Here is a 24,576-nt window from a genome sequence, read left to right as displayed (position 1 = left end):
ATAATTGTATGTCGTCAGAAAGAGTTATGTCCATTTTTGAAAGGTCATCTTGTAACCTATAGAACTTACAGAATTGAAGACATTAAATGAACAAAACAGTAGCATCTTGTGTGGGGAAAAGTACTAAAGAGAACTTAGAGCAAAGTTTTTAAGAAGCCTATTTTTTGTGGTGGCATTCCTGATGCTAGAACAGATAATGTATGATATTTTTGTCTATAGGCTCTTTTCTTTTCTGCTTTTTTTTTTCCCCATAGAGGACTCCCAACATTGTAAACACGATTTGCTCCTCTTTGGCAGGGTTGCATGGCACACGTCAAGAAGAAATGATTGATCACAGGCTAACAGACAGAGAATGGGCAGAAGAGTGGAAACATCTTGACCATGTAAGGGCTAAATATACTTTTATGTATTATTGTCTGAAAGGAGCCCTTCTTAGATAGGAATTTAAAATTGTTCTTTTAAAACATGTCTGAATTCCAAAACAAGTTTTGAAAGCTTTGCTGATTAAATTAGAGGGCTTGATGTTCCCCACTAGATAGTTCATACCAGGCCTTGCTGATAAGTGTGTCCTGCAGTGTCCTAATTATTACAGTCTGCCAAAAGAGGTATGGACTTTGTCTATAAACACTGGATCTGGGGCTTGGATTTGTTCCTGAATTTATTAGCTCTTGTAAAATTTGTAGGCATCAGTTCTGGACCACATCTTGTGTCCTCTGTGGTGCCATGTAATACTAGTGGTAGGACTACAGCCTGTTCAGTTGTTTTCTCCTTGTCTTTGCTCTTTCTTCTGTAAGTCTCTATATGTATAGTTTAGGATCACCTGTTAAAAAGGAAAGGATTGTCATTCTTGAAACAAGTCTAGAATTTTTCAGCTATAGTTGAGGTTAACAGAGAGGGGCTCCTTCATTATTAAAACCCACGCACTCAGTACATCAACATTTTCTTTATTATTATGTCACTCTGTGAATAAAATGTTCTTCTTTGTTTCTGTGCTCCATCCACCGCTGTGAATAGTTGTTGAACTGTATAATGGACATGGTGGAAAAAACTAGGCGATCTCTCACTGTCCTACGGCGATGTCAAGAAGCAGACCGTGAGGAGCTGAATTACTGGATACGGCGGTACAGTGATGCGGAGGATTTAAAAAAAGGCAGTAACAGCAGCAGTAGTCATTCCAGACAGCAGAGTCCAGTGAATCCAGATCCAGTTTCATTAGGTACAGTGTCTTTATTGAAAATCATGTACTGATTCTCTTTGAGTTCAGTTAAGTGATAGATGATGTTTGCATTTGTTCTTCTGATTCTTCTGTTATAGTGATGATTCCACTCTGCTGACTACTGAATTAAGTATAACTCTTATGCCCTAACAGTGGTGTTGCTGGGTGGAATGGCTTGAGTGTTTTTGGGCGATGCTTGGTAATTTGCTTTCCATTCAGCAAAGTCTGAGAGTGGTGGAGGGAGGACAGACGGTCGTGTAGGGGCGGAAGAGCAGCGAGATGTGCACTGACTCTGTCCCTGCTGACTCCCCCTCTTGCCTGATTGTTTAAGAAAATCTGTAGGTGCTCCTGGATTGTTTGCACTTTGAAACAGAGGGCTTTCACCTTCTCAAATCAAATGACTTGGAAGTTGTCTTTCTAAGGAAATGAAGAAAGTTGTAAAGATATAGGCACTTCTTAGCTGTACTTGGTTTCTGTTTAAGAAAGGAGCAAGATTTGGGATGCTCACAGCCATGCTCATATGATCCTCCTAGGTCTGTGTCCATCACTGCAGCTCGTGCAGGTGTGTCTGAGGTAGTCTGGGTACTGTTTGTTGTGTAGTTCCATGAAGCTGTGCAGGCCTTGACTCAAGCTGCAGAGCTTGAGCCGAGTGGGCTGCTGCTGCCTAATAAGGACCAAACAGCTGGGCTCTCAGGCTCTCACCCCTGCAAACCTTCACAGTCACACTTGCACGGTACCTCACACAACTACTCTAAGAGGACTCTGGTCTATAAAAAGAAGCTTCTACTTTGGGGGCTTTCTGTAAGTTATTAGTATTTTGGCCTTCTGCTACCCCATCTCCTCATTTTCATGGCAGATATGGTAAAGAAACATCTTGGTGATGCCTTTTTATTGTTCTTGTTCTTTTGAAGACAACAGGAGACTATGCTTGCTTGTCTATTACTGTCTTATAAAAAAATAAATTTTATCCAATGCCATCTACTCAAAATCATCATAAACTGTGCTCATTAGTAGAATTGCATATGTGTGTTATTTTTTTGCAACTATATTTTATTTTTAACTGTGTTTACCTTTTGCCTTTAAGAATAATTTACTAAGTCAAAAATTTATTTAGTTGCAAATAGAAAAACAGAAAAATATAATCCCATGTCCATCATTCTCTTGGTAAATCTCTAGAGTTATTACTGTAATATTTAGTGCCTCTTGATAACAAACACATCTTTTATGTGTGTGTGTGTGTCAAATTACCTGAGTCAATAGCTCTATAAATGTGCTCCAATCAGTGGAAAGAAGGGTTATGGAAATGCTGTTCCCAAGTTCACTAATAAGTCTAGTCCCTAGAGGAGCCCTTCTCAGAAAGAATTCATGTAATGGCTTGTAAGAACAGTGCTAAATGTAATGTAAAGAAAGACTCATAAATATGGCATCTGAAACGTCAATCACATCTGCAGCCTCAGGAGGAACACTTGTGAGTAGATCAAAAGCAGTGGCTCACTTTTCTAGTAAAGCTGTGGTGCAAAAACAGACAGGCCGCAGTGCTTGTGTAGTTAGTAGGTAAAAAAAGTGGAAGGTAACTTGAGTATTTATATATCCCCAAGGAAACTGGAACTCATGACGTTCATCAAAACTTTATAATATTACAATCCAATAAAAATAGTTATAACCACAACAACAGGTACAAAAGATAAAATTAAGATCAAGCATACAGTTAGATCCCTATATTAGCATTTTGTTTGTGTATTTGTCAAGAAGAATTCTTGGAAACAGCAAAGTCTTCTGGCTTAAAAGATAATTATACAGCATAGCCTTTGGCATTGGACACACCAGTCAGCTCTGCAGTACTGTGGATACAAATGAACTGGCTGAAGTGCATCCATTCAATTATAACATGTCCATTTTGGTTATTTGGCTGAAAAAATACTTCTGAGACTCACAAACAGGAAACCTGGATTGCTTCAGTGATGTACCATCCATGTCAATCATAAATATTGGTAAGAAATGCTTTTATGTCTGACATGACAGGGAGAAAGTACTTACTTTGGAGTCTATGGAAAGGTAATCTTTATATTTCCTCAAATCTGCAGTAATCTACTTAACAAAATGAAAACCTCTAACATTAAGAGGTATAATAAAACTAAAGCAGTTGTCTGTGAGCCTTGAGATGCTTTAGGGCTTTTTATTTTAGTTTTGAAGTGAGGAAAAGGGATTGCAAAATTCCTCCAATATTTTAATTAAAGTACCACAACATGTAAATATTGGGGAGGTTGCTACAGAGATTCTAAATGTCAGTTATTCCCCTTTGTACCTTTTTTTGGTTATTTTTTTAAACAAGGTAATCCACCCTTTAAATCCATCTTGTCATCTCCACTAGCAAGGGAGAAAAAAGAGGGGGCCATGTGGCTACATTATCTGTGCCTTTGTTTCTTTTTCGTTATGATTCGAATATCATCGCCGAAGTGATAACTTCTCACTTCAAACATTATGCCACAGCCTGCATAGATAGCTCTTGCTGAAAAACTCTGAGCTGAAATCTAGCATGGATAGTTTGAGTTCAAAAGTAATTGAAGAAAATTCTGGTTGTCATTTTGAACCAGTAGGCCATTTTTCCTGCCAAAGATTTTGTGCTTCTTTTAATTTGACATTCCTATAAATCATGTTGAGCATGGCAGTTTGCAGTATCTGATCAATATTTTTCTGTGGATATTTTTAATTAAGAAATTAAATACTTGATCATTCATTTTAATGCAATGTAATCTAATACACACATTAGCTAGCTACAACAGGTTTCAAGCTCCCATTATTCTCCAAGAGTGTGCTGAAGGTAAGATGGGTCTATTCTTTTCAGTCTGAATAATACATGTTTATGAAAGTCTAAAAATGACTCAGACTTTATATATATTCACTTGATTAACTGTGATGGTCTATGAAGTGAATAATACATCATCTGACTCCTCCATTTCTGCTGAAGAATTTCAGTACTACATACTGCAGCAGGACTGCAACTTTCATCCTAATAGTGAATAATTACACATATCAGACACTGTATACTGAAATACACACAGTGGGATAAATTAAAGATGAGGGTTCTTCAGCATTGTGGGTTATAAACAAGATCTATAACCATACTGAGTGCAGCTGTGGCTCTAGATAAGTGGAGCAGGCACACATCAGAAGGTCTGCAGCAGTGTTGATATTTTGTGTCTGTTGAATTTATCTGAATGGAAATCTTACAAAATAGAGTTTGAAATCTCCAACTGAAGAGTGCGAATACCTGCAGGATTTGCCTCAGGAAACCAGGATTCTCAGAAGTGTATGAATTTGTCAAAAACACATAGGTTAGCCATTTTTAAATACATTTTTAAATGTTAACCCTTTCAGACCCTTTTTATTGTCTCTGGTGCTGTTCCCCATCATGTTTTCAGTGTTAAGTCAGAGCATTCCTGCCAACACATATCTATTCATGCTGCGATTATAAACCTGTTCTTTGCCATTTGCAGATAATCAGCATTGCTGTGATATGCATGATACTATCAACATGAGCTACCCATAATGTTGTGTGAATACCACAGTAACATTTATAACTTGTAATTCTAGAATGTAAAGCCTCTGTGATACTGGTCACTGATGACATTAAGTATTGCTCTTAATCCATTCGCTGCATGGGAGGTTTGGGCTCGATTGTGGCTTACTGAACTGCATGCTGTTAGGTAGGGCTCCAGCTGTAGAAACACTGCATGTTTGTATGCTCAGTTCTGACATGGCCTCTGCTTGAGGATGATTCAGTAATACAGTACCTATGTGGCTTTGCTTTTCTTAAGAACACAACTATATTTTTAACACAATTTCAAGGGGTGTAGTAATAGGCACAAAAAATGTATTAGAGGGCAAAGAAGGGCAAAGATGTACTTAAAAATGCTGGAAACACTTGCCCCCCAGCCAGGTTTGCAAGGTACTCTCATTCAGTATTACCCACCTTCTGATCTGTATCTCTGTATTTCATTACGTGGAACTGGCACACTTTTGAACTTGACTCTTACAAAAAGGCAGTGAATATTTTATATTTGTTGCTCTGAGAATTTTTTTTTGTTTGTTTTCTGTGTCCCACTAATGGTGTTACATTTATTATAGGATAGAATGAAGCAGAACTTGCATATGAAATATGGAAACCACATAAATACACAAAAAAGCATATCTATTTAATTTGTTCAGGACTGCTTTTATGTAGCTTTTATTATTTTTGAGCCTTAAAATTCAGTACAGCATGTAGGGTTTTGTTGTCCCTGCCAATGTTTTCATAAATGCAGTAAATTATAAAGATCATCAAAACATCAGCTGTCCATCATCATTTCTTAATACTTTGTATTATATAGACTTGTACGTCACTGTCCAGTGATGAAAACCTCAATTCTTTTCTTTTGCCAACCTATCTCCTCTCCTTCTTTCCAAATATTAATTAGGCTTTTTAAGAGTTTTGAACATAACTTTTCCTTCTAAGTCTTTCTATTCTGTTTTCTAGGGTTTGAGCCTTATTATCACATGAGCATTCATATAATCTATTGGGTCCTAGCCTTTCATCTCAGTTTCACTTCGCAGATCCATATTTATGGCTGTTGTACGTCTGCACATCTCTCAATACTTTCAGCACCTTTTCTTTTTATCTTAAAGTGTCCAAAAATGTTCAGTAGAATGTGAGAGCTGAAACCAATGCAAATTTTTGTGTTTTCTTCATGTGTATTCTTCTGTCCCACTCCAACAACTTTCTTACTATTTCACAAGTTTATTTCACATTAAAATAGAAAATTTCAATACCATTTTTGATATGGAAATTCTCTTTTATTTTTACCTCATTTAAGCACTTACAGACAAGTACAGACTATTCTCATACTTATGTCCTTTTTATTTTCCTTGTTCATCTTTTTAATTTGGTTCAGTAGGAACTGGACTAATTACCAACACATGCTTTCATGCCTTGCCATGAATTTCAAGTAAATTCAGTAGTGTACATACTGTTGTTCTGCATAATAACATTGCTGCATTGTCACCATTAACAAACCTTTGTTATTTTGTCTGACATGTAAAGCCTTTTCTGATAACCTTTTCTGAATGATCTGCCTTGTCACTTCAGGTTATTCTGAATTTTCTCTGATTTCATTCCATTTCCTTTCAGGCAGCATTTTCTTTGACTTCTAGGTGCTGCAGTTAGTTATTTAATATTATGTGTTTTCCTCATTATGGCTTTTTGCATTTGCTTTTACATTAAGTATTTTAGGGACTTCACTCAGTTGTGTTAATCTTGGTTTGAGTTTGCTAGATGTCCAAGTTAAGATCTTTTGTGCTTCAGTTTTAATGAGCAATTTTTCTTACTCTTAAGCTGAAGAACACCTTACCTTAAAAACACTAATATCCTCCATTTATACCCTCTGGTCATTTCCTGTAGTTTACCCCCAGAAAGAAGATTGTGTTCACAGACTCATCACCGCTGACTAAACAATAGCCATGTTACTAAAATTTTTCTTGCTTGGAAAATATAGTTTTTATTATCTTCATAAGTGCTTCTTGTCTTTTTTGTGCACCATTCCAAACTATGGGAAAGTCTCTCATAAGCTCTTGATTTACGTCTACTTGCAGAGGATCTCATTCCTCATGTAAATAATTTGTGGTTGGAATAAGAGCTTGATTGATGTTTATGTTTTGGAAATTTTAACAATTAGCTGGCAATCTGGTCATTTATGTCATTGAATTCCATTTTTGGAAAGTCATGTGTACCAAAAAATCAGTTCCACATCTCTCTCCTTTTTTTTCCTTTTTTTTTTTTTCTTTCTTCTTCTTCCCCCGAATACTAAGAGCCACAGACTTTAATCAAGGTTATGCTCTGCTTGCAGTGGATGGTACCTTAAATAACAGGAAAACTCAATACAAAGTAAAGACATGAATACAACAAACCCCTTGTTTTGCCATATTTGGAGCCTGGTTAGGTCTTTTCCTGCAGGTATTTCATGAAGAGCAAATAAGAGTAGTTTAATTTTTTGCCTTTATTTTTCTTGAGCTTTCAAACAATATTTTCTGCTGCTGGCTCTGTCCCCCTAACTGAACTGGCACTGTGCCTGTAAGTCTAAAAGCCTTTAATAAGGGGTGAAAACTGTACACAAGGCTATTCATCATCTCCATAATCATGCAAGCCAAGCGATACTGAGAATTTTCCCATTTTTGGTATCAGGTCTAAAATCCTCTATCAAGTTGATTAAACCAATATAAATAGCTGTTTTGTAACATCTACACACACACACACACATATACAGTATTACTATTTTATGCTTGAAAGGTGTGAAAGTCTGCCAACAAAAATCTATTTTAAATTGTTGTCCCATACTTCAGTGACAAACAGAAGAGCTGGGTAAATCCACTCAGCTGCCTGTCAGATGGGAAGATGTACTCCCAGTCAGTGTCTGCAGATTCTCATGCTAGAAACTACATCTGTGAAACAGTGCACGGGGATTGGGATTCCCTACTCTCTCTTGAAAAAGCCCCTGTAATTTCCACCTTTCTTAGCAATACTAAGTGTCATCTTTTAAAAGCATTTATGTGGGCTACTGTATGTAAACAGTACTGCATGGATACATATAGTGGTGTAATGATATGAAAAACCTGATGTTTCAACCTTTTTCTTAAAAATACTGCCTTTTGACCAAGTTAGTGAATAAAAAACTTGTATGATACAAAAATGAGTGCATTTAGTCAAAATTAGAATTCAAAGAATGGCAGGTATGCTCTTGTCATATTTCAAGCTCAGACATCAAACAGATATTGGATTTCTAGCAGCATGTCTAAAAACATTCAAACCTGTCTGTAATGTAACAAATCAAGTTGTTTTATTTAGGCAATTGAATTCTGACACATTGGCAATAATAATCATGGCAGTGAACTTAGCTTTATGTGTTTGGTTGGTTTTCTTTTTTTCATTTTGTCCTCTATTACTTTGAATAATAGTTAATCAGTTTTTAAATTGTATTTGAAAGGAGCAATTCCAATTTCATCTGCTGAGGATCTGTATGCTAAATCTCAGGCCAAAGTGAATTTTCATTTTGTATTGTCTGATCTTAGGGCTTTGAAGTCCCTGTGGAAGGGATCTTACTGATTTCAGAACTCTTAGGCCCAGGCCTAAAGGTTAAACCCTTTTTTAAAAAAAAAAGGGGGAGAAGGGGAAAGAGCTGTCAAAATGTGATTGAAATATGTGGGTGAATTATGAGCTTCAGCTCCAGTGAGGTTGTTTGGCAGTTTAGGGGCTTAACCTAAAATTAAAGGTTCTGTTTTTCAAACTCTTGCAGCTACAGTTGCCAACATGGGCTCAGATATAGGAAAGCATACCTCTGAACTTAGAGAAACACCCCTTTGCTTTTCTGTGGACAGCTTATTTGATCACTGGAATGACATCTTGACTTTTATCTGCACTCATCAGTAGTCATTCTTTTGCACAGAGCAGAAGTGCCAAACCTGCACTGTTGCCCTCTTTCTTTTTTCTTTTTCATAAATACAATGACAAAGGACAAAGCACGTCACTCCCTCAGTTTGTCTTGCAAAGCCTCTCTTAGAAGTGTGGATACTGTCATACAGAGTTGACTCAAAACACTGAAAAATAAAAATAAAATGAATGTCTCAACTTGGCTTAAGATGAGACATTCAAGTTGTAAGAATTGATCTGGTCTATGTGACATTCATGAGCTATGGCCATGGCATCCGTTTTGTTTTGAGGAGAGAAAAACTTCATGTGGTTTCTTTGTCTGAGCAATAATTAAATAGAAAAGGTATTTTTCTCTAAGCCTTGTTCTCAACAAGCAAGCATTGCTTATGGTGGTCTTTCTTTTTTCCTGTTCACCCCCTCCTCCTGCAGAGTCTCATCGGGAATTCCTTCACAGGCCTGCATCTGGATACGTGCCAGAGGAGATCTGGAAGAAAGCTGGTAAGAACTGTTTAAAAACGCCAGCTTAGTCTTCTGGCAGCTGTGTGTAGTTGTTAATGCACTGATGTGAGGAATTGGGAGGCGGGGGAAGGGCTTACTAGTAACAAGAAGAAATTGTGTTTAATAATCTTAAACTGGAACTGATCAGGACATTAAATAATTTTATAATAGAAGCATGTGCTGCTATAGTTAGGGGAATATCAGTACTTCCAATATGGACCCCTATTTTCAGGGCTTCTAATGGTTTCAGGCTGAAACTTGATATGTTAAAAGTTTGTCTGTTAGCAATTTTAAAAAAGAGAGGTTAGTGTGGGTGGGTTTTTTTAAGCTTCAGGGTTCTTACCTAGTTAAGGTTAGAATTCCCAAAGGAGGGGAAAAAACCTAAGTACACCTGTTTAAAAAAAGGCTTCAACTATGCAAAGTAACCATTCTTAATTTAAAAAAGATTTTGTGCCTGTCAGCCCCCAGTGAAGACTGTGCTCATAAACCTGCAGAGTTTGCAATGAAGTCAGCAAGTTCACATCTCTGCAGCTGCTCTGGCTGTTTGCAGGGCATTGACAGCATCTGCCTGTGCCTGGAAAGCACCCTGGGCAGACGTTGTGGTTGTGCAAAGTTTTCTTAACACTTTGAAACTCTGCCTGAGCACAGGAGTTTCCTGGCAAGGCTCCCACTCTGGTGCTGGAGCTAAATCTTTGCTCCTTTGACACTGACATCAGAGCTTCCTTGTTTTCAGAGGGGCCAGGAGGCAGCTCTTGAACTCCATCAAGACAGTTGAGGAGCTATATATACACCCAAACACGCCCCCCTGCTTTTGAACACCTGTATAACCATGAAGTCTACAGCAGCTGTCTGAGCAGCAGTTAATGATTAAATGGCAAATATGCAGCAGTGCTGATGCTTTCTGATCAAATCTCCTGTAAATGCTTGGTACTTTCCAGGGTATTTTAAACTAATACACAGGATACATGTAAAAATGTTATGCTGTTATCTTGTTGCATCAGACAAGAAGATGTGTTTTGTGTGTAATGTGGGTTTATCTTGTAAAATCTACATTTGCCAAAGTTAATATTTTTAGAACTATTGCATTTTCTGTGAAAAATAGTAAAACAATGTACATGTTCTTGGTTTTGTCCAAGGAAAGTGTAGCCTTTGTAACTCAGTGCCCAAGAATACTTTTAAATTGCCATATTTATGTTAACATTTTAAATGAAATCTGCAAAAAAAAAAATGCAATCCCAGGAAATCTCACTAAGAGGAGCATTATTCTGTTGAATTTCAAAACCTTTATTCCTCTTGCAAAATCTAGGGTTTGATGTCATCTGGCATCAGGTTATTTATGACTCACAGATTCAGTACGATAAAAGAAAAAATTTCTTCATAATTAACAGAAGTTATTGAAGCTTTTGGCTTGAGTTTTGAAATTGGATGTGCATTCACACTGCATGTATTCACAAATGGTAGTGTACAGGAGTTGTGACATGTCATCTCATGAACATCTGTGTCATCAGTTCCTTTGAAAAACGTTTTCCCTTTGGTCCCATTTCTGGTCTCTTATTTTCAGGCTGATGTGGGTTTAAATCAAGTGAGCATGCCTGTGAATTGGAGAATAAAAGAAGTGTGACTATACAGGATGCATACATGTATCTGTTACTAAGTCTAGTCAAACACCAGAAAGCACACTGCTTTCATAAACCATGGTCCTGCATTTTCAGGAGGGTGCTCTGAAACTGGAGGTCTCCACAATTTCGTGATCAAGGCAGTAAAGGTGCAATTCAGCTCTGTGAGAATAGGCTTCTGATGCCATTTGAGATGCTCCATAGTTTCCTGGTTGGGCAGCAACTGCCAGTCAAGAAGACTACAAATCCCTCACAGGTCATTTCTGTTGGCTCAGTATGGATCTCTTGGTGTGTCAAATGTCTGTAAAGACCAATATGCAGAGAGCTGAATCAAGTATGAGAGTCTGTTTGGAATGCTGGATCCATTGCACTGAAAGAATGGGCATAAAAACCAGTTAATAAGCAAACTCAAAAGCATGTGGAGAAGGGATTCACTTTTAACTTTTGGAGATTGATAGACTCTAGTGTAATTCTTGGAATATACCAAGTTAGGCATGTGCTTTTGTGGTTGCTGGAGCAAGGACATATTATGTACCTCATGAGTTGAAGCCATGTAAGCCCACTTCAGTTTCATACACCAGTAGAAAACAGTCATCAGTGCCCTGATTAAGCTCATTGAATTATGGATATGGGGTTGAAGAGTCCAAGACAAATTCTTGGTGTTCCTCAGCAGTCAAGAGGGAGGGAGGCAGGTAATGAGGATCAGTCAGATCACAGGTTGGATGACTTGCTCTCTGGGAATACATACTTGCCTTTATTAAATACAGAGAGGGTTGCAGGCCCATTGTGGGCTGCTGCAATAGTTCCTTCTGTACCATGTAGAAACTCTCTTCTAGCCATCCCTGTCACTAAGCCAGGCCCAATGTCCATGGCAGTCCAGCTGTAAGCTCTGGAGTTACAGAAGAGGAATGAAATGACCATCCTTTGTCATACAAAGACAATAAGGGTCCTGCACATTGTACAGAATAGTCCTGAGAAAGAGATGATGCATTTTGGGATATGATACTGAGATAACTCTTTGTCGCCAGCTGCCAATGGCCACCCTTGCCAGGGTCAGCCTGAGAGTGAGATGATCCAAAATGTTGTGGTGGCACAGGACTGCAGATCTGCCCACCACCTTTCTTTTCTCATCATGTGGACAAATGTGCCAATGATGTGAGGGAGGTGACCAGGAGCTGGCTGGTGAATCATCATTTTGGGTGAAAGAGAAGTACCTCTCCTAAGTCTGCTCCAAGGACTTCAGACCATGCTGAGTAATGCCTATTCCACACAAGCCATTTGCTTCCTGGAGCTTCTCTCGTGTGTTAGTGCTGCTCAAAGGGAAAGAAGATTTCAGTTGCATTCCTAAAATGACAGTGAATTTGTGCCAAGAATGCTTAGCATTGTTGGGAAGGCAGAAGATGCAGGTACATGCATCTTAGATACTTGGTTTTAAAAACTTCCAGATTTTTGCTTTGTGATACTGGAATCTAATCACTCTTCCATTCTCTGGTAGTGCGGGGAAAGGAAGGGTGCTGGTATCATTTTTGGTCTTCATAGCTCAGCATTGTCAAGGCAAATAAAAATCTCCTTCACTTTCACCCATATCACAAACATATCTTAAACTATGAAGCCTGCATTCTATATCTATAAAGTATCAGTAGGCAGTGAAAACACTTAGTTTGAGAAGCTGTGAAGGAAATCAGTGATATGAAATTTCATCTGGTTATTTAGGTGTTCATGAGTTTGTAATATATTGAAATGATAGTGCATTGTGACCTGAGATATTTTAACTTACTTATTTTCACACTTAGTATAGCGCAACACAAATTCTGTCATCAACGTTAATGGAAATATTAAAATCCAATCCATAGTTAAAGCCAGTTAAAAAGTATCAGTCAGGCATATGTGGCCTCATAAGCCCTTTCAGGCATCTCCATGCTCTTAGAAGCATTGCAACAAACTTATACAATATAGAAGATAGAATTTTCAATTTCTATATTTGAACTGAAAAGAAGTAGATTATCTGGAATGAAAAACTAAAATTAGAAGTCCCTCTAAAAATGTTGGAGTATTTTGCTTCTGTTTAATATAAGAAACTGGCATTTCTAACCACTGCAAACACCTAACTGTAAAACTAAATTTATATGATGTAACGAAAGTGCATCATGCCATACAAAGATCATTTCTATTCGTAGCAAACATCAGCAAGAATACAGATTTTCTCAAAGAAATCCACTTTGTCAGTAACTGCAGTTCATAGACACGAAATGCCTGTATTTAAGTTGCCTCATTTTTTTGAAAATGGTAATAAAATTGCATCTGTATGTTTGCCTGTGTATATTTCTTTTCTCGTGATCAGTGAATGGTTGCAGTTGGTAATAAATATTCAAGCACCTTGCAAATGTCCTACCAATTCCCTTTGCTGATCTGTGTGTGCCTGTGGGACTAGAATAGGAATGCATAATTTAAATATAAATTGCCTGATTTGCATATACAATTAGACTAGCTGTAGCTTTGATCGTAAGCAAAAATTATTGTCCTGTATTGCCACTTAGATAGAATTTTAATTCACCTTGAATATTCAAAGTAAATTAAGCTGTGGCTGTATGGTGGAAGGCTATGATTTTTTCCTCTCTTGAGGCTTTCCCCTAAACAACATTTATGGTAGGGTAATATAAGGGCATATTTTCAGCCTCATAAAAATAAAGGCATAAGTTTTATCTCTAAATCCCTCCCCACCCCCTTGAAAACTTCAGTTGAAACCTCTCTTGCAGACATGTAACATGCACGCATACTCCTCAACAGAACTCTTCTTTCATTTTAGTTAGCTCAGTTTTAGTCAGTACATGGCTTAAAGTCACGTCTTTATTGTAATTTGCTTAATAACTGAAAATGGAGACTTCATGTAGTCATCATTTTTTAAATAACACGTGCAGAGCTATCAGACATAACTCAGGAGAGTGACTGGGTATCTGTACATAAGAGTTATGTCTGCATGTGCATGCACATAAGTACATGGGCTAAATACATGGACTAAAACTCAAACATATAACACCGTTCTAATACTTAGATTTTAATCTACAGTAAAACATTTTTAATAGAAATCTATGGTTTTAATTAAACACAACATTTAATTAAGGTGGGTTTTAAGTGCGTGAAACAATTAAGTGCAAACACTTGAATGAAACATGTCATAATTAGTTTTAATAAGAGTGTTAATTGGTACTAGGTTTGCCAAGTTAATAATTACTGCTTATTAAATTTTCAATTAATCATTGTCATTTTGCTTTGAATAAAGATGAAAATTAGATAAACTAATTCAGGGGGAGGATGGTTTCCTTGTTAATTAGAGCAGTTAATTAAAAAAAAAAGAAATTACTTGTTTTAGTTGTCAATTAAAAGACTGTTCATTAGTAAAATCTTTGCACTCTTCCTGCATCAAAAGCCAAATAACTAATTTGAGACAATCCATGTTTTCTAGAATAAAAGATATGACACTAGTATATACCCAAGGAAGGGCTCATACTATCATAGTTGTTTTATGAAAGCATGAAGGTTTGAGTTTAATGAAGCGGGGTGCCCCTGCTCAGTGTTAATTGTGCTCCAAAGCCTGTCTGGGCAGGGTGTGCTCAAGAGCTCAGAAGAGCCAGAAAGTCAAGTCCTCAAGTATAAACTTAGATTTGAAGGAGAGATCAAGAGGTCAAATGAATGTTCATAAACAAATTTTAATTTTGTCTCATAAAACAGTATGTCCAAGAAAAGATATTAGACCAGTGATTTAAAATTTTGAAATAAACCCTTGGGGATTTTTAACTTCATGTATTTATTTCTTAACATATGGGGAAAAAATTGTTAAAGACCATAAATCCTCTCTTAATTCCCAGACATTAAAAATACATTTTTAAAACAGTCTGTAATATGTCTTTAATAATTATTGTCCAGTATATTCATATATCTGCTGTGCTGCAAAACTAATTTTCCAGCGTTTAAAAAGATTGCAAATAAAATGGACCAGACATCTGAAATGATTGCACATAAAGAAGTACTGACTGAGAATCACAATAGCAAGAATCATTACTAGTGTTAGAGACTTTGATGATGGGGAAGTAGAGAAGCAACTCAGCACTTCTTGAGGATTCTTGAGGAACCAGGTTCCTGTGTGTCCTGCTCAGAATGAAGATCGTCATTATAGTTGAGAATAATCTCAACATAATAATAACAGTAGTGATGCACTTCCCACATCAGTCCCATGAAGCCGTGTGCCAGATGTGCTGTGCTGATGAGGATTTCTCCCTGCTTTGCAGAGGAAGCTGTCAACGAAGTGAAGCGCCAGGCGATGGCCGAGCTGCAGAAGGCAGTGTCGGAGGCCGAGCGGAAGGCTCACGACATGATCACTTCGGAGAGGGCCAAGATGGAGCGCACTGTTGCTGAAGCCAAGCGCCAGGCGGCAGAGGATGCCCTGGCTGTCATCAATCAGCAGGAGGATTCAAGTGAGGTAAGGGCCTTGCTGGGCAAGCATCACCTGTGGCTGCAAACCGCAGGTGTGTCTGAGCTGGCTTTAATCTGTGTGACACAGGACTTCAGTGCCCTCTATTAACTCTTTGCACACCTGTTTTGGACATGTGTTTCAGGCATACACCAAGTTCCAAACTCTCTTGGCTATGTTGTAATCTGAGCCCAAAACAGCCAGTGAACTTGAGCTCTGTTCTCACCTTTTAACTGCTGCTCGGGATTACATATAATGTGCACATTGCTGTTCTACTTTGACTTTACAGTAGCTTCATTTTAAAGCTCTTCAAACTGCCATACTGAATAGAGAAAAAGATGCTCAGTGGAAAACATTTGACACTGAAATCTAATTTAAACAAAGAAATTATTCATGAAAGAGATTGTAGAGCAAGGTGGCTAAAAACTTGTCTGGGAAAAGTGTTGGATGTAGAAGCAACTAGCAAAAGATGATGGTTCCTGTAGGACAGAATGTGAATGTAAATTTGCAAGTGTTTCCTTATTTTTAATGTGTTGCTTTGGCTGCAGGGAATATTTCAGAGTTGTGGAGTGGGCAAAGAGCATTAAGTAGGAGAAAAAATAGACTGAAAGATCAAAGAGTAAAACAAGAATAAGTATGTCAAGCCTTGATGTACTTTCAGACCTGAGAGTGGAAACCTTGAATTGTTGTGATACAGGACATTTGACACCGTGACTACGTGGAAGCTGGAAGTGAAGGAGCAGCATGTGTTTGACCAGTGCTGCACCAGTCTAGATAGCAATTAAATGTTATGCTTGTTACAAAAAAAAAAGAGTCTTAAGTTAAAACTGCCCTTAAAAACAGACATGACAAAGAAATTTTGTCAGTTAGAAGTTATTTCTATATAATCTCCATTTCACAAGGCCACTGAAATGAAAGAGCGTTACCTTCATGAAGTATTTATTGTTTGTATACTAACGTCTTGACTGTAGTAAATCCACTTTTTAATATAACTTTTAAATAGCAGGGAGTTAGGGAAAAGAGTAGGTGACAGTCCCTGTTACGTGGGGACATACATTCGTGTATGCTCATGTCTAAACACTGTGCATGAGCTGGATGGGCAGTGTTTTAGAAGAGTCACTTAAGTTGAGAGATGCAGATGAGCTACCTGCATCATGCTGAGAACACTGGCAGAAAGCACCAGCACATAAGTCAGTGGCATGCTGCAGTATGCATCTGTAATTTGAGGGAGCATAAGTTTTTAATTCATACCAGGCTTCTCTGGAGATGAAAGACCATTGTGGGATCACTGAATGCCCAGAGTTTCTCCTTAATGTGTAGCAGATGAATAACAAGGAGACAAAAGGAATTGATTTTCAGCATCTGAAAATTTCTCAGGAAGAAAGGGACTAGGGAAAGTATATGTACCCTTTAAGTAGTAACTGTTCCATTGTAGATTAAATGAGACATAAATTCAATTTATTGGTCTTTTGTATCTAAGATACTCAAGGACATTTTCCTGCACTGTTCATAGAAAGGGCATTTTTCTGACATAGCATCATTAAAGAGCTGTCATTTTATGCATGTATATATACAAGAGACTCCTATTGTTAAAACCAAAATTCCAAAGGTAAATACCTTTGGAGGAAACAGCAAATTAAATCTGTTTAGTGAACTGATATAGTGTAAGCAGGACAGAGGAAGTATTTACATGCCAGTACATACAGCCCATTTTTCCACAAACAAATGTGCATCCAAAGGAATGTGCAGAGAGTTTGTGTGCTGTGATTAACTTCTGAGCAGTTAAAGCTCTGGAAAAAAACCATATAGCAACATCTTTACTTCTGCTGCAGAATTGATTATAGGGTTTTTCACTTCTTGGGAACAGGACTTTAGGCAAACAGTTCTTTTAATTGCATTCTAACGAAATGTGGCTGATAAGGTTATAGATGTTCTCAGGGCTGTGTGTCCTCAGGGAAGTTTACAGGCCTTCTGGACCTAGAAATGAAGTCTAGTGTCCTGATCCTGCAGCTTTCACCCCTGTGATCATCATTTGAAGTGCAAGCTTTAGTAAGCCATCAGAGAGAAATCAAGTTTGACAGTTTGTTTACAGGTGATTGATTAACTGTGAAGGGAGATGTTGGCAATACTTGTTTGAGTTAGATGTATTTATTTATAAGTAGTTCCTCTTTGGCTTCTAATTATGGCAAACTCCAAACACTTAGAGCAATGCTTCTCACAGTTACCTGTTAATTCAGGCTGGTCACCTTTTCAGGTGACTTCTGTAAGAATGGACTGGACTTCTCCTTCGTCTTTGAGGACAGGAGAACAGTTTGCCAGTGTTTGAAAAATGTTTCTTCAGAGATGAGACTGAGTTTTTCAGGTTTGAGGAATAAGCTCCACATTTACTTTGGTATTCGTTATCTCTTGGATCTCTCTGTGGACACTGCTCCTCATTTGTCTAGGTTGTAAGTCTACATAAACTTCTCTCTGTTTACAGCTTTCAGCAGAACCCTTCCAGCAACACAGATTCCTGTGTGCTTAAGGCACCGGCGTAAAACTTCTAGAGCTTGAATATTACCAAATATGAAACTGTTACAGTGCAGCCTCTGAAGTCTTTCAGGTCCAGGGGGAATGCTGAGCATCTCTCCTTATTTCTTATCCTTGGTGGGACATTATGCCAAGGCCTGCAAGAAAGCTCACTGTAGGCTGCTGTATAACATCCATGCAGCTCCTGACAGAGAATATTTCTCTCATGGGTGTAATTTGTTCTTTTGGCTGTTGAAACTATGAATGGAGATGAGAATTTGATGCCAGATTTGTAATGTATGAGATACAGTTTTCAACTGATATGGCCACTCCCTGTCTGTTGGCAAGGTTTCTCCCTTCATTTGTTGTTCAGTAAAATGCAGCCTGAACTTCGCTGAGGCTTCTTGAAGCTGTTCTGGTGTGAGAATTATGTGGTAGGATTTTTATTGCAGTCTTCTCCAGCTCTCAAAGTGATCACTAGTACAAAGACTCAGGATTTTTGTGATTCTTATAATGCAGCCTTCTTATATAAGACATTTCAGAGGTCTCACAAAGAAAAGTAGATTGGATTTTTTTGAAATTTTTTGTTGATGTTGCTGATTTCTGTGCTGTTTTTTTTTTTTCCTGGTTTTGTTTGTTTGTTTTGGTATTCTGTTTTGCTTTGTTTTTAACCCAGAAAAGGTAGGATCCCTGAGTGCAAGATTGTCTTCAAGAAAAAAGTGAAGTTGGGCATATTAAGCTGACCAGACCAAAATTCCAAAAAACTAAGGGAGCACAAGACAGGAAGAAGACTAATAGGGGAGGTGTAATATTTGGAAGCATCTTGACTTTTAAAAAGTGGTCTGCAAGATTTTGAGAATGACCACATTACATAGCATAGGTAGAATTTCTGACTCTGACTTGATCCTTTGTTGAACTATTGTTTTTTAATTATCTTAGAGTTGTTCAGCATGGTTTAACTAGCACTCCCACTGCTTCAGTGTCTGTGCATTTACTTTCTAAAGATTTTCATAGTTTCTTCACATAAGACCTTGCAACTGACCAGCTAATATTCATGCTTTTCTGTTATTGAAATTGGTTGAGAACCAGCCAACAGAGCAGGCTGCTGCTGGAAGGCAGAAGGACCAGGAGAAGGCCTACCTGTCAGCATGGCTGTTCCTGAGCCACAAATTATTTCTTTACCAGTTCCTTACACTTGCTTGACAAAAGATGACCCATTCATCTGTAGCTGGCTTGGCTAAGTACAGAAACATGTGTGAGCAGCCTCCTCTCTAATGACTGCTGTGCTTGCTTTGGCTGCAATGTGCTGTTCTGCAAATCAATTTTAATAGTGAGGGTGAACAGTTTAGCAAAGAGACTGACTACCCAGATTGTAAGGGGGGGTGGGATCATCAAAACATCTGTCTTTCTGGTTTGGTATAAAATGCCACTGAAAAATCTGACACTCAGTGTTCTCCCTCAGTTTTTAATAGGTTGGGGGCTGGGGACAGGGAAGGAACACAAATGTTTCAGTTCTCTCTACTTAAAGCAGATGCTGACATCTGCTCAGATGAAACAAGTATGTAACTGGTCCAACACTGCTTTTAGGAGATGTGTAATGTTAGGGCTTGTTTATATTGCAGTGGTTCATGTTGTATGTGAATATCACACCTGACATTTTGAAGACAGCTGGCTTCAATCTCTGCTGACCAATCCATTGAGACCAGGACCGTGCCAGCAAACCTGACTCTGAGCATCAAGATGGTGTGATTCAGGCAAGCCTAGTTTTCAGGCTGGCGTTAAGTTTAATACCTATTTCAGCTAATGTTTAATTTTCTTGGCTGAGCATCTCTTGGAAAGTCTCACATCATCCCCTGCAGTGGTGGGTGATACAGAGGCACCAGAGCCATGTGTTCTGCACAGGATCAGCCCAGATGTGATGTGAGCATTGGCACTGCCCCAGACTGCTAAGCTAAGCCTGGCTCGCCAGCTTGCATGGCTCTTCTGCGGGCTGCTCCGCACTTCTGTTTTCAGGATTGAGCTACTTCCACTGACTTGTATGAAAGTTCATGTATTTCACTCTAAACAGAGGCTTGGGCAAGCCTGGAGTGTTCAGTGATAGGTGTAACTTTACTAGAAACATCTAAAAGTTCAAATGTCATTTTGACACAGTGTGGGAATTTCCAAAGTACCAATATATTTCCATTTCCCTTTCTAATGAGTCTTGGATAAAATTCTCATAAACAACTTTGCTGGATTTTTTTTTACTGCTATTCAGCAGCTCATACAGTTCTCATTTATGCCCCTGTAGTTCCAGTGATTTCTAGATGTTCCTTTTCTTGTGGTTAGCAGTGGTAGAGTTTTGAATGTTATGGGCCTTGCAGAACTGGGAAAAATCTGGGTTCTTCATACCAGCCACGCTTCCTTTCATGGTAAATTGGAGAAATCCGGAATTTCTCAAAGATGACAGAACAAGGGCTTTTTTTTTAATTTAATCAAGGTCTATACTAAGTCTCAGTTGGAATGTCAGAGGAAAGCAAATACTCAATTCTTATTGAGTATTTCAGAGATGAAAGCAACAGGATGGGCAAAATTACTGACGAGTATATGTTTTGGTACTGGAGACCACAGAAATTGAGACCTTTTGTTTTTAAGAATTTTCATGAGGGCAAACAGAAGTGTTTTAAGATGGAAGCTTAAGTGCATGAGAACTGAGAGTTTGACTTAAGATAAGACTCTGACCTAAGACTGATGTTCCTTGTCAGTTGAAAGAGGAGGATGAAACATGATCGGTGGTGTAAATTCAGAGTGTGATTTCCATCTGGTGTAATTTAGCACAATTTCATTGAATTAATCCATTTTCAAGGTAGTGAAGGTAAATTGAATTTTGTAGTCTGAGAATCTAGCCTTTTGTATAACCTCACTGTTTCACAGTCAAATCTACACAGAGTTAAACTGCAATGCAGTCCTCTTAGTTTTAGCTACATCTGGAACTCTATACAGCATGAGCTGGAAGTGCAGTGTAGTAGGTCACTACCTAAGGCACAATATATAAACCAGCAGAGGCTTTGAGAGACTGGCTTCTCCCTTTCCCTATCCATGGTCAACTCGAGCTGTACCATTCCCTGTGCTTTTCCTGTGCTTTAATAATGGAGATTCTCCAACATCTCTAGGCAATTTGTGCCTGTTCTTAACAGAATTTTGATCCCATTACTTATGCTCATCCATGTAGACATGGATGTAGACATTCACTGCAGTGATGTTTGGGTGGTACTGCCCCTTTTAGGCTACCATCTCACATGTAACTGTCTGAGTTCTTTAAGTCTCTTCTCATAGCTTGTGTTTGCCTAACTTCTGATTATTCTGGCTGCCTTTCTTTGGGTTCTTTCAAAGTCTTATTTGTCCCGCTTGATTGTCTGTATTTGAAGTGCATCATCCCAACCTTGATAGTGCTCGCAGCTGGATCTTGCCAGTGAAAGGAGATAGTCTTAAATCAATGGTAAGGCACTCCATAGTTGTGGTTCTATGCCCTTGTATGAAGACTGCCATCTTGTCACCAACATGACGTTGTGGCCATCTGTTGTCCCAAATGCTGTGTACACACCTCAGCAAGGGTGTACCATTTTGCTGGTACGTGCTAGAGCATCCCAGGAAGGAAGATACCCTGAGTATGTTCAATCCCATAGTGAGGTCAAACTTTGTGATAGCTGGATCTGCTGGAAATACATAAGCAGCAGGGGCATATGAAGCACAGCCCAGGCTATTAGCTTCCATCTTGAGCCTGGCTTTTCTTTAGTAGAATCTGGGGCTATGAGCCAGCACTGTGAACAGAAAGCATTTGTTTCCAAATGTTGTGGTGCCCGAGCCTGATCTTTGCTGCTCTTTTTCACTACTTGCACATGGGAAGGAGCAATGAATCGTCACAATGGTGAAGGCTGTGTGGGACAGGGAATTCTGCACGTCAAATCCAGCTGCTGTCTCAGTACAAGCTCCCTGTGATGTGTGTGCTTGTTTATGTTAATTTGCACTGTAGTAATTTTTAAATGCAGTAAGTTGCTGTGTAAATGTGAGCTGTAAAATTTATTTTGAAATTCTTCTATTTTATGTGGTTTTATTCCCACAATTACACTCAAGTTGTAATGACCTGTTAAATTAGAAATAATATGTCCAATGAACAAAATCACATACCAAACAATGTAGGACACATTAAGTAATCATGTAAGGAGCCAGCTTAGTGCTTTACCACTTCATTAAAATCTTCCACCTATGTATCACTTTTCATGTTCTGTACAGTCTGATATTTAACTGATGTCTGTTTTATTAAGAAAGTTGAACCAATACTGCTAGAATTAAACTACTTTTTTCTGACATCAGTACAGATCATGTGGTAAGTTACTGAAATACTGTATGGTGGCTCTGGTCACATCTGGAAACAGATCTCTACGTGCTCCTCAAAAAGGGAAGCAAAGTGAAGATTCTTCGGATGCTGGCCTATATTAACTAAACAGATACTTGAATAAGTCAAGTTTGACATCCTCATAGTAACTCCCATGCAATTAAAGCATGCACTTCAATGTTGCAAACAGATTTGCACAGGGGAGGAATTCCTGCACCTAAGCATTTGCTGGCTGGCTGCAGCATTATTCCACGTGGGGGGAAAGTGTCATAGTCTGCATGGGGATGTTTTATACACATGTATATGTTTTCAGATGAGGGAATAAAGGGAAATATGGGACAAACTCAGGGCTGGCAATTTAGTTGGAAGCAAATAGCTAGGAGGTTAGCAGGCATGGCAGTCGTGGAAACTCTGTGCAAGTACAACTGTAGCAGAATTACAGCAGTTTTACTGATCACAGTACAAGCAAGCATCAAGCTGTCAAAATGAAACTTTCATCAGGATGAAAGAAATAAACAGATATTGTAATATAGAAATAGAATATATAATAAAGGATATAAAATAAATATTAACATATACACATCAAATACAAAATATAAATATATAAATTGTAATGAATATAATATATAATAAAATATAATAAATAAATATTATAATAAGGAAATATTAGTATAGCAAAAGAAGGAGAATCCAGGTACATCACACTTAGTTGTCTTTCTGGTTAGCAGGACGAAATGCTAATACAAAATGCTAATGCAAAAATGTCAGGTCATTTTGGTGTATGCATAAATATATCTATGTGTGTACATATTCATGTACAGTGGTCTAAATTACTTACAGTTATTTTTCATTGTGGAGATAAAAGGTTGTTTAAAGAAAAGGTGTTCGAGAATAGTACAGCTATTCATTTCCAAAGGTGGATTTACCTCTCCAGCACTGGACAGAGTTTGAGCAAATGAACCTGAAAAAATGACTACTGAATCAAAACCAGGTGATGCCAGACAAGGAGTCTGAATTCCCAACATTTAACTACCAGAAACATCTGTTTCTGTGTGTTGGCAATTCCACCTTTTTTTTTTTTTCCCCAAGTGTTTTTAAAGATGGGAACAATTTTATGAATTAAAAAAAAAAAAAGTCCCCAACACATGTATCTGTAATTACCTGGTTTAGTCTGTGTGTTTAATCAGTATGAATTGAGAATGCCATGTACCTTTGATTTCAATCTCAAAGAACAATTGGGCACTGGACAATTACTCTTTCCCCATCTGCCAGTACATGCCTATGCAAAAAAAACAAGCAACCAACCATCCAAAACAACGAAAACCAGCAAAAAGAGACAATATGGAACTTATGCAGGCATATTTTCTAAAGCCACTTGATTCTGATTAAAAGTCTTAATTTCCTTAAAATACTGTTTTGGATTTAGGTCTTTGTTTCATTCTCGAACTGGGATTTCTTTTTTTTAAGTAGTTGAGGAATATCACTTAAGGATTGGCTGTGTTCCAGCATCCAGCTGGCAGAGCTATGGAGTGTGTTAAAGTGAATAGCACACGTATTCTGCAGTGGCTTCCCCATCCTGCCAAAGATTTAGACTCTAGCTTAACTGTTCACTGCCAGAAGTGCCACTGAGTCAAATGGTATTACTCAGACGATTAAAAATTAGGTTTTCCTAGGGTAGCGAGTTTTCCTCAAGTTTTACCTTTTCTTTTAAAGTCTTTTAAGTCTTATTTTCCCTTTCTTGTCTTGCATTAGTCCCTCTCCACTTTTGAAGAAGCACTTTTTTGTGTGTGCGTGTTTCATTATTTTTTAAAATAAATCTGATAGAGGAGCTAGCAGAAGTTTTACTGAAACTTTGTATTAGTCAGCATGCTGCTGGTTTCTGGATGTGGGGCATACTTGGAGTTTGCATCATTAGTACTAGAAACGAGCTGCTTCTGTCTTGCCCAGCTTCTGAAAGACAGAGTCCCCCATGTGACTGAAGCTGCTGTGGTACAGCTTCAGATACCCAAGGTAGCACCTACTGCTGCCTCAGTTGTCCTGAGGCAGAGGGTTGACCCTGGCAGCTGTTTTTACTGTAAAATTTAGGACACTAGCTAATTTCTCCCATCTCCCTCCTCTTTTGTTTCTAGAGTTGCTGGAACTGTGGCCGGAAAGCTAGTGAAACCTGCAGTGGTTGCAACACAGCACGATACTGTGGCTCATTTTGCCAGCACAAGGACTGGGAGAAGCACCATCACATCTGTGGACAGACCCTCCAAGCCCAGCAGCAAGGAGAGACACCAGCAGTGAGCTCCTCCGTGACACCCAGCAGCGGGGCCGGGAGCCCCATCGACACTCCACCAGCAGCTACTCCGAGGTCCACCACCCCGGGAACCCCATCCACCATAGACGCGACTCCTCGCTAAAACTGAACTCGAAACTCCGAAAACAAAACCA

The 24,576-nt window shown here is 38.4% G+C and overlaps 1 protein-coding gene across 5 annotated transcripts in view; it reads left to right on the top strand.

The window, feature by feature from the left end:
* The window catches only part of RUNX1T1 (RUNX1 partner transcriptional co-repressor 1), a 113,698-nt gene that overhangs the window by 86,406 nt on the left and 2,716 nt on the right, over window positions 1–24,576 (top strand). For all 5 annotated transcript variants that reach the window (XM_082288958.1, XM_082288956.1, XM_082288955.1 and 2 more), the window contains 5 exons: window positions 298–383; window positions 1,015–1,216; window positions 9,105–9,173; window positions 15,076–15,266; window positions 24,270–24,576. The exon at window positions 24,270–24,576 is cut by the window's right edge and continues 2,716 nt beyond it. In XM_082288958.1, coding sequence (XP_082145084.1) covers window positions 298–383; window positions 1,015–1,216; window positions 9,105–9,173; window positions 15,076–15,266; window positions 24,270–24,545 — 824 coding nt within the window. In that variant the 3' untranslated portion in view covers window positions 24,546–24,576. The remainder of the gene's footprint in view (window positions 1–297; window positions 384–1,014; window positions 1,217–9,104; window positions 9,174–15,075; window positions 15,267–24,269) is intronic.

Source organism: Coloeus monedula (genome assembly GCF_965178545.1).
Source record: "Coloeus monedula genome assembly, chromosome: 1".
NCBI classification, from domain to species: domain Eukaryota; kingdom Metazoa; phylum Chordata; class Aves; order Passeriformes; family Corvidae; genus Coloeus; species Coloeus monedula.
The sequence above is the reverse complement of the archived record's forward strand: the minus strand, read 5'-3'. Positions and strand labels throughout refer to the sequence as shown.